An 11,042-nucleotide genomic window follows, 5' to 3' on the forward strand; every position below is an offset into this window, starting at 1 on the left:
AGGAGCGGCCACTGCACTCCAGTCTGGGCAACAGAGTGAGACTCCAACTCAAAAACAAAAACAAAAAAAGTACAGGAGCGCGCTACCATCCCCGGCTGATTTTTTTATTTATTGTAGAGATGAGGTCTCGCCAAGTTGTCCAGGCGGGTCTCAAACCCGCGGGCTCAGGCAATCCACTTACCTCAGCCTCCCAAAGTGTGGGATTACAGCCTGAGCCACTGAGCCCGGCTAGAAATATACTTATTAATTAATAAGGCTGGATGCATTGGCTCACACCTATAATCCCAACACTTTGGGAGGCCAAGGTGGGAGGATTGCTTGAGCCCAAGAGTTTGAGACCAGCCTAGGCAACATAGCAAGACCTCGACTCTACAATAAAAATTAGCTGGGCATGGTAGTGCACAACTGTAGTTCCAGCTACTCAGGAGACTGAGGCAGAAGGATCACCTGAGCCTAGGAGACTGAGGCTGCACTGAGCTGTGATTGTGTCACTGTACTACAGCCTGGACATCAGAGTGAAACCCCTGACAAAAAAAAAAGAAGAAGAAGAAATGTACTTATTGATAAGGAAAGCTGCTTATACAATATATTGTCAAAATTTACAAGAGTAATACACATTTTGATCACATACATGGGATAAACACATACACCCCCCTAAGGGAGATGAACACAACAAGATGTTAACAACCAGTGTGCCTGCATGATGGGATAGTTAGTTTGTTTTTTATTTTTTATTTTTTTATTGAATCGCCAGGTCCAATGTTTGTTAGTTTTGGTTGAGAGGTGGATTTTCCTTATTTCTGTGAAGTAGTAAGTTTGCATTGTTTCTATAATAACATGAATATTATTTACATAATAGTAATATAAAGGCAACTGACATATATTACCTCTTACCATGTGTCAAGCATAGTTCTAAGCTCTTTGTGTATGTGTAACTCATCTAATCCTCACAACTACTGGTTAATAGTAGGTACTACTATTATCCTCAATTTTACAGGTATAGAAACAGGTACAAGAAGATTAAGTAACATGTCCAAGGTTGTTCAGCCCTAATTGGCTAAATTGTGAGTCAAACCCAGTCCATCTGATTTCAAAGAAAATAGCCCCACCATTACATGTAATAATAACATTAAAAGATATTTTTTAAGTCTTTAGGGTGGTACAGTTTGGGTCCATCCCAAACAGGAAATGGCATCAAACCCCAATGTCTACCCTTCTTTCCTCTCCATTGTTACTAGAGCGCTGAGCCTCTTTTTTCTTTTTGAATTGGAGTCTCACTCTGTCGCCCAGACTGGAGTGCAGTGGCACACTCCTGGCCACCACAGCCTTGACCTTCTGGGCTCAAGCGATCCTTCCGCCTCAGCCTTCCAAGTAGCTGGAACTATAGGCACGTGCTACCGCGCCCAGCTTATTTTTTGATTTATTGTAGAGATGAGGTCTCACCAAGTTTCCCAGGCGGGTCTCCAACCCGCGGGCTCAGGTAATCCACTCACCTCAGCCTCCAAACTTCTTACCATGTGTCAGGCAAAGTGTGGGATTTTAGGCTGAGCCACCGAGTCCGGCTCTTTTTTCTTTTTTAAGATTGGAAAATATCATTTATTTTCATTTCATTTCATTTCATTTCATTATTTCATTTCATTTTATTTCAATGTTGGAGTCTCACTCTGTTGCCCAGACTGGAGTGCCGTGGCCGCTCCCAGCCACTGCAGCCTCAACCTGCTGGGCTCTGGCGATCCTTCCACCTCAGCCTTCCAAGTATCTGGAGCTACAGGCACGTGCTACCACACCTGGCTACTTTTTTAAAATTTATTTATTGTAGAGATGAGGGCTCACCAAGTTGCCCAGGCGGTCTCGAACCTGCGGGCTCAGGCAATCCACTCACCTCAGCCTCCAAACCTCTTACCATGTGTCAGGCAAAGCACAGGATTACAGGCTGAGTCACTGAGCCCAGCTCTTTTTTCTTTTTTAAGACTGGAAAATATCACTCATTTTTAAAGTTAATTAGAGAGAGAGAGGAGATTCATTTCCCCAAGGGAGAGGAGGGGGTCACAGCTAAGAAATTTGGTGGCTATAACTCAAAGAGCCAAGAGGACACACCAGAGTTTAGCAAAGGAATGAGAAATGACTGCTTGAAGTTGAATGCTTTTAAACCTTCCCTTTGATGGGGGCAGGTCATGAGTCCCTTTCCCAGGTTGTCATCTGGATCAAGTCTCCACTCATCCCACTGATGCTTGGACTGGGAATTGAGAGAGCTGGGTTCAGTCTCTGATTTGTCAAAACCAGGCAAGTTATTTAACCTCCCTGCCTTGATTTTGTCATCTTCCAAATGGAAGAGTCTCAAAAAAAAAAATGGAAGAGTCTCAAAGTTAGCATTGCATTATGGATATATTGCAGACTGTTCTTGTTTTTAGGAGTATTTAGAAGTGAAGTGGCATGATGTGTGCAATTAAGTCACAAATAGTTTGTGATTAAAAAAAGAAAATTAGGCCAGGCGCAGTGGCTCAAGCCTGTAATCCCAGTACTTTGGGAACTCAAAGCGAGAGGATTGCCTGATCCCATGTGTTTGAGACCAGCCTAGGCAACATGGTGAGACCTCATCTCTACAATAAATCAAAAAATTAGCCTGGGTGTTGAAGTAGGGTCCGAGTGCTTAAATCACAGACACTGACACATGTTTACAAGTAACAAGGGAGAGGTTTATTAGTCAAAGCTCAGCTGGCCAGCGACCACTTGCTGGAAGCACAAATTCCAAGGCAACGCCCCGTCCTGCAGCAAAGGATTGTCTTAAATAGCCCTTAACTGCATTCTGAAGGCCTGGGCTACATGCATTAGGGGCTTTCTTTAATCCAACCACAACATTTCCTATCTCCTGCTGGCACAAGCGTGCAAGTTCACAGAAGCAGATGTAGCTGGTTATGCTGGCATAAACAGATTAGCTCTCCCAGTTAATTAACAAAACAGAGGAGAAGTTTCCAGGAAGGGAGCTATGGCTGCCCTAGGGGTCAGGGACATTCCAGAAGCCCAGAAGCAGATGTTCCTTTTTTCAGTGTGGTAGCATGCACCTGTAGTTCTGGCTACTTGGAAGGCTGAGGTGTAAGGATCGACTGAGCCCAGCAGGTCAACGCTAGGGTGGCTGTGAGTGTGCCACTCCACTCCATCCAGCCTGGGCAATGGAGTGAGACTCCAACTCAAAAAATAAAAAAAATTGTGGGCCAGGCACAGTGGCTCATGCCTGTAACCCCAGCACTTCAGGAGGCTGGAGTAGGAGGACTGCTTGAGCTCTGGTGTTTGAGACCATTCTGGGAAATATAGTGAGACCTCCTCTCCACAGAAAATCAAACACTTAACTGGGCATGGTGGCATGTACCTGTAGATCCAACTACTCTGGAGGCTGAGGTGGCAGGCTCACCTGAGTCCAGGAGGTCGAGGCTGGGGAGAGCTATGATTGTGCCACTGCATTCCAGCCCGGGCAACAGAATGAGACTCCAACTAAAAAAAAATAGTGGGTGTTTCTGCAAGTGGAAAGAGAGAGAGAGAGAAGAAGGCAAATATGGCAAATTGTTAACAATTGGTGAATTGTTCGGGGAAGGGTTGTCTTAGCCATTTTGTGCCTGGGCAACTTGGCAAGACCTTGTCTCTACAAAATCAAAAAATGAGCTGGGCATGCTCGTGTGTGTCTGTAGTTCCAGCTATCTGAAAGTCTGAGGCGGAAGGATCACTTGAGCCCAGCAGGTTATGGCTGCGATGGCAATGAGCATGCCACTGCACTCCAACCTGGGCAACAGAGTGAGACTCCAACAAAAAAAAAAATTATGCCAACAAGATGGAATACCAGTAAACACTAGGATACATAATTATTGTTGGTTATTGGATTTTACAGCATATTAATGAAGCCAGGAGATATGTTTTAAGTACACTCTCTTTTCAACTAAGTAAAAAATCTAGCTGGGCTCAGTGGCTCAGCCTGTAATCCCGCGCCTTTGGGAGGCTGAGGTGAGTGGATTGCCTGAGCCTGCGGGTTCGAGACCCGCCTGGGCAGCGAGACCTCATCTCTACAATAAATAAAAAAATCAGCCGGGCGTCATAGCGCGCACCTATAATTCCGGCTACCTGGAAGGCTGAGGCGGAAGGATCGCCGGAACCCAGCAGGTCAAGGCTGCGGTGGCCGGGAGTGGCCACTGTATTCCAGTCTGGGCGACCGAGTGAGACTCCAACTCAAAAAAAAAAAAAGAAAATCTCTTAAATATTTCTAAAATAAACTTAGCAAGCATAATGAAGCTGTAAAATTTAACGCACACTACAACTCTGAACAGAAAAATATGTGATTCATACTTTCACTTTGTCTTCAATATAGCCACCTGACACTTTGCTCATGCATTAATAGGAACAAATAAAAATAAATATCTAATCTAAGCTAAATGAAAAATTGAAGGGCAGACCAGCTGACGTCAAAGGTCCTTTCCAGTGGTAAAATTCTGTGGGTGACAATTAAGCCATGTGACTGAATGATTATCTCCATTAATCTCTTCTCCAGAACTGTAGTCACAGAGCCCATTCCCCCATGGCATACGAGGGGCAAGACTTGATCATGTGTGCATTTCTCCTCACAGGAAAATGAGGACGAGGCGGGAGTTGGAGCCGAAGGGCCCCAAGCCAGCCACCCCTTCTCCCCAGGGCCCAAACAGCAACAGCAACCAACACCCTGCAACTGTGACCTTCAGTCCTGTTGATGTCCATGTGGAGACTCGGTGACCTCTGCCCTGGTACTGTGTCTGCCACTGTCCAAAGAGCCTCTCCAGAGCCAAGACCCAGGAGCACCTTCTCCGGCAGCTTCACCATGAGTTCCTCCTGGTCAGATCCACAGAGGCATCTTACACGCAATCCCTGATGCTTCAGGCAACCCTCAACCTCCTCCTGCCCTGACCCACCCCAACTATGTCCAGGTCCCTGCCGCCAACTACCAAAACTCTGTGGAGCATCCTTTTGTCATCTGGTGAGGTAGAACTAGATTGGGAATCCACTATTGTGGATTTGGCTTTCTCCTGACACTGTATAGCTAGACAGACAGACAGACAGCCCACGAGTCCTTGGTCAGGAGTCAGGGGTCAGGCAGGGGATGCTTCCAAGAGTGTCACAACAGGATCTGCCCCTGTCATATCAGATTAAGTGCCGTATCCACAGCTTTGCAGAGCAAAATATTCAATCCCATAACCAGGCACAGGGGAACTAACTTGGACTAATGAGTCAGAAAACCAACTTGTTAATTTATAACTTGTCCCAGCACTAAGTGACTGCTAGCTAGCTATGGCGGTTGGTCAGCACATTTTTCCCTCTTCAAGAAAAGTTAGAAGAAAAACTGAATTCTTCTCAAAGGGTTTCTGCTTCTTTAGTAAAGAGTCAGCAGAAGGAATAGGGTGACCTTGAGGAATACTGATCTCTAGGATAAGAGTTTGTTGTATTGTCTGTGGACAATCCTGCCAACTGGTCAGGGCCCTTCTCCTCCAGTGGGCTGGATCAACCCTGACTCAGTCTCATTTATTGGCTTCCCTTTGTCTGGGTTCTAAGTAAGCCTGTTTCTCCTATTTAAAAAAAAATTATTTTATTTTAAAGATGCGGGGTACAGCCGGGCTCGGTGGCTCAGCCTGTAATTCCACACCTTTGGGAGGCTGAGGTGAGTGGATTGCCTGAGCCCGCGGGTTCGAGACCCGCCTGGGCAACTTGGCGAGACCTCATCTCTACAATAAATCAAAAATTAGCCGGGCGTGGTAGCACGCACCTGTAGTTCCAGCTACTTGGAAGGCTGAGGCAGAAGGATCACCGGAGCCCAGCAGGTCGAGGCTGCGGTGGCCGGGAGCAGCCACTGCACTCCAGTCTGGGCGACAGAGTGAGACTCCAACTCAAAAAAAAAAAAAAATGAAGATGCGGGGTACAATTCAGGGTTAGGTATACAAATGTTCATTATGCAGGTATCCTTCCCTGTTTCTCCTATTAACGCCTTACCTCTGACAACCAGTATTTGGAGATTGATTAGATTACCTATTTCTTCTTGGTCACCTCTCAGAGATTCAAGGTATTTTCAAAGTACCACGTTCCCAAACCATTTCTCTGTAGAGTGCTGATCTCTGATTCCCTAGCCTGGAGAACTATCTACTGAGAAGGGAAAGCATTTTGGAATTAAGACTACCTGCTGTCCAAACCCTACTTCCTGGTTGTGTGGCCTTGGAAGTGACTCAGCTTCTCTATGTTCACTTTCCTAACCATGAAGGGGAAATGATAACATCTGCCCCACTGGGTTATTAGAACAAGACAAGGACTTAGTAAGGCAGCATGGGTATAGTGCCCAGCACTCAGTAGATGCTTAATAAATGGTAGCCAATATTATTATTACGAGTTTTCTTCAATTGTAAGATATACATTTGTTCCCATTTTAATGATTCTGAAATCAGAATATGTCTTACAATTGATGGGTCCATTCATACAATTGTATTTTTTTTCTTCCCTCTCAAAAAAGTTGTTTTTAATCTATTGTGTATCTTACAATTGATTGCATCTTGGAAACAAGGTAATAAATATTTATTCTGTTACAGAAAGTAATACGCTCTGACCTCTAACCTCAAATGTTGGGAGTTTGTCCCTCTTGGAGTCAGAAATCCCTTTTGAGAGGCAATTGACAGGCAGGAAGGTAAGTGGTCTGACCCAGGATCACACAGCTCATGTCATCCCACTATAAAAATACTCAGTGGAATAGCTCTGGAGAAATACTGGCAAATTCTTCCTTCCAGCCATCATTTCTTCCTATTATGTTGAGAGGGCCCCCAAGTACCTGGCACTTTGCAAGGTGCTCTTATGTAAGTTATTCCTAGGATTTAATTTTCCCAGTAACCCTGGAAAGAATTATTTTTTTCTAGCACAGATGAAAATTTCTGACTCAAGGAGAAAAAAGTACTTCCCAAAGTCACATAGCAAAGACAGGCTTCAAAATCAGGTCTCTTGACTCCAAGGTCCATCTTTTTATAATATCACACTCCTCCCTGCCATGCTGGCTTCAAGAAGCACAGATTCTTTTGTGGGCTGAACAGCAGGATCATGGACTCATTCATGTGTCTGAATGGAAATCAAGGGTCCAGCTTCCAAGCTGAAAGTGAAGGCAAAGCCACTTTGGTAGCCTTCTTTGGGGCGTCTATGATCACATCCAAAGGAGTCCCTTCTCAATCCCTCCAAGCTATAAAGATTCCTGCTTCATACACCCAACTGCTGGATCGGACAGCAAGGGAACAGCATCTAGCCAGGGCAAAGTCATTCCTTTGAGGGCTCATGCCCAAATAGATATGCTCCCCTAAACATATTCTGCTTTTTAAAAATTTGTTTGGAATTTCCCAGCCCTGAAACTAGACTTTTCTGCCTGCAGTGGAGTCTTCCTGAGGTTACCCTCTAGTAAATGTTTTTTTGCCAAATGAAGGCTTGTAAGTAGAGGAAAGAGGGGAAGATAGAATTGTGAGGAGGAAGCAAGTATAAACTCTTTAGTGCTTTGGTTTTGACCATTGAAGATGACTCAATAAACATCCTATAAGAAGGGCTCTTAAGTGCAAGTTGAGCTGCTACTATCTACATTCAGCACGGTCCCTGCCCTCAAGGAGTCAGCAGCTGCAGCTGGTCCTATAGCAGGGGCTTACAACACGGTTAGGTATTTCAGTTCTGATGAGGTGCCTTTCTTAACTGAGCAGATGCTGCCTTATTTGGCCACTGAATCAATAAAAGATATTAAATGCTTAAAGAAATATGTCTAAAAATAAAAAGGTTTAAATCAAACGTATTGAGTTGATTTCAATTAAGTTCAGAGCTAGCAAATACTTTTTTTTTTTAAGATTAGAAAATATAAGCCCAGCTCGGTGGCTCAGCCTGTAATCCCGCGCCTTTGGGAGGCTGAGGTGAGTGGATTTCCTGAGCCCGCGGGTTCAAGACCCGCCTGGGCAACTTAGCGAGACCTCATCTCTACAATAAAAAAAAAAAAATTAACCAGGCATGTTAGTACACGCCTATAGTTCCAGCTACTTGGAAGGCTGAGGCGGAAGGATCGCTGGAGCCCAGCAGGTCGAGGCTGCGGTGGCCGGGAGCAGCCACTGCACTCCAGTCTGGGCAACAGAGTGAGACTCCAACTCAAAAAAAAAAAGAAAATATAGTTTATTTAAAAATAAATTAGAGGCTGAGCTCAGTGGCTCAGTCTGTAATCCCAGCACTTTGGGAGGCCGAGGTGAATGAATTGCCTGAGCCCAAGGGTTCGAGACCAGCCCAGGCAACTTGGCGAGACCTCATCTCTACAATAAATCAAAAAATTAGCCAGGTGTGGTAGCATGCACCTGTTACTTGGAAGACTGAGGCAGGATCACTGGTTACTTGGAAGACTGAGGCAGGATCACTGGAGCTCAGTGGGTCAACGCTGGAGTGGCCATGAGTGTGCCACTGCACTCCAGCCTGGGCGGTGGAATGAGACTCCAACTCAAAAAAATAAAATAAAATAAAGTAAATTAGAGGAAAAAAGAGAAGATTCGCCTCCCCAAAGTAGGGGAGGGAACCAAAGCTTAAGTAAACATGGCCTAGCCATAACTCAAAGAGCCACATGGCCACACCATACCTTAGCAAGGCAATGGCCACAAATACCTTTTCTAAAACTTCCTTTCCCTTACAACGTAAATAGGGTCCCATAGGGAAGCCTGTGCCTTTTCAAACATTGTGTCATCACTTCTAAAGACTGAAGGTGGGCTGCTATCAACAGACACTTCTGAGAGTTGGAAAACTTGTTAACTTGCTCAAATATGACAAAAGGAATCCAGCATCACAGCCTGCAGTTAAAACACCGGAGGCACTGAGATGCCAAGATTTAGGAGCTGCCAGGATTGTAGGAGACCTTAAAATGAACCCCAAATCACCAATCATGATGTTTTCCATAAACTAAGCTCCTACTGTGTGCAGACAGATAGGCCCTTCCTACCTACCAGCCAGGCTAGTGAGTTTCTTGGCATACAGGTTTTTTTTATAGTATTCCCTTGTAAGCCTTTTTATTTCTGAAAGATCAGTAGTGATGTTCTCTCATTCCTGATTTTAGTAATCTGAATGTTTTCTCTTCTATTTGGATGAGCTAAAGGTTTGTCAAGTTTCTTGATTTTTACAAAAAATTTTGATTTTGTCGATTTCTTTCTATTATTTTTCTAGTCTGTGTCTGTCTTTATAAATTTCTTAAAGGCTTTTTAATGAAAACAAGTTTTTTAATCTAAGTGTTAATGTATCAACGTTTTCTTTTATAATTAGTGCTCTTTATATCCTGCTTGAAAAATCTTTGCCAACTGGTGTGGTGGCTTATACCTGTAATCTCAACACTTTAGGTGGCAGAGATGAGAGGATTGCCTGAGCCTGCAGGTTCAAAACCAGGCTGGGCAACATGGCGAGACCTTGTCTCTACATAAATCAAAAAATTAGCTGTGCATAGTGGCCCATGCCTGTAGTTCCAGCTACTTGGAAGGCTGAGTATTGCCTGAGCCCAGCTGGTCGAGACTGCGGTGGCTGTGAGCATGCCACTGCACTCCAACCTAGGCGACAGAGTGAGACTCCAACTCAAAAAAAGAAAAAAGAAGAATCTTTGCCTACTTAAGGCTTTGAAGATTTTTCTTCTCTGCTCTCTTCCAAAAGTCATATTGTTTTACTTTTTATGTCTAATATATGGGATCCATCTGAAATTATTTAGTATGTGTTTGAGGAAGAGTCAAGATTCCTTTTCTATGTAGATATCGGATTGACTCAGCACCAGTTGAGACCATCCTTTCTCTACCTGACTGCAGTGTCACCTTATAAGTTGAGTAACTGTAGATATGTGGTGTGAATAGATGTTTTATTGATAAGAATTGTGACAAAGATAGGGTAGGTGAGGGAAAGACAAGCAAGAGTAAAACTTTGGAGTAAAGGAAGAACATTCAATTCATTTGTTCCTTCTTACAAGAGATGAGGGTTGCACTATGTTGCCCAGACTGGATTACAGTGATATTCACAGGTGTGATCATAGAGCACTATAACCTTGAACTCCTGGGCTCAAGCAATTCTCCTGCCCCAGCCTCCCCAGCAGGTGGGACTACAGGCATATGCCACTGTGGCTAGCTTCTTTCTTGCTTCCTTTCATAAGTGTAACTCAGACACTGGAGTTAAAATGGTGAACAAGATAGACATGGGCCCAACCTATCAGAATGTACCCCCTAGCAGGGAAGACAGAAAAGTAAGCAAACAACTACAATATAGAACAATTCCTTCTGTGACAGGAGGAAATTCAAGATGTTGTATAAACCTCTCGCTAAGGCATCTCACTTAGTCTGGAGGTTCATGGGTTGGGAGGGGCCATCAGGAAAGGTTCCCCAGAAGAAATAACATAAGAGTAAAATATTGAGAAGTGAATCAAGGAAGAGTGGAGGATAAGAGAGATAAAGAAGAGCGCTCTTCAGGAGAGAGAAGCTTCAGTTTAGCAGAAATCCAAAAGAGCTCAGGGGAGGTGGGCTGGGAAGAGAAAAGAAGTGCCCATAGGAAGGCTCTTCCGTCCTGGGCTATTTTAGAGGCAGCAGGAATCACTGAAAATGCTTGAGCAGGGAAATGACTAGATCAGATCTGTACTGTAAGGAGATTAATCCTGCTGCAATGTACAGAATGGATTGGTGTAGGAGAGACCGGAGGCTGACAGAACAATTTAGTCCATTGCAAGAAGTAACAGGCACATCTGTGTATCTGTTAGTTTTTAAATGCATTTCTATTTTTTCTATTTTTTTTAGAGTGGTTTCAGTGAAAAAAATGCATTTTCTAAATAGTCCTCTAATTGTCCAGTTTTGCTCTTTTTCTTCTTTTAAGTAGCTATTTGTGGGTGTGCAGTAACCCAACAAAAATGTCTCCAGGAATTGTCTCAGGCCCACTGGATGGGAGCACACAGCAGGGGCATTGTCTCAGCTCTGTAGCCCTTTGTCCCAGACACCCATTCCCTTCACAGGAAATTTCCTGGCATAGAAGCAAAC

The 11,042-nt window shown here is 44.2% G+C and overlaps 1 protein-coding gene across 1 annotated transcript in view; it reads left to right on the top strand.

Annotated features, from left to right (window-relative positions):
• NCMAP (non-compact myelin associated protein) overlaps positions 1–5,084 on the top strand; it is a 10,787-nt gene extending 5,703 nt beyond the window's left edge. The window contains exon 3 of the mRNA XM_008062170.2: positions 4,611–5,084. Coding sequence (XP_008060361.1) covers positions 4,611–4,752 — 142 coding nt within the window. The 3' untranslated portion in view covers positions 4,753–5,084. The remainder of the gene's footprint in view (positions 1–4,610) is intronic.
• The last annotated feature ends 5,958 nt before the right edge of the window (positions 5,085–11,042 follow it).

This window comes from Carlito syrichta, unplaced genomic scaffold (genome assembly GCF_000164805.1).
Source record: "Carlito syrichta isolate Samal-C Ts95f unplaced genomic scaffold, Tarsius_syrichta-2.0.1 Scaffold305659, whole genome shotgun sequence".
NCBI classification, from domain to species: Eukaryota; Metazoa; Chordata; class Mammalia; order Primates; family Tarsiidae; genus Carlito; species Carlito syrichta.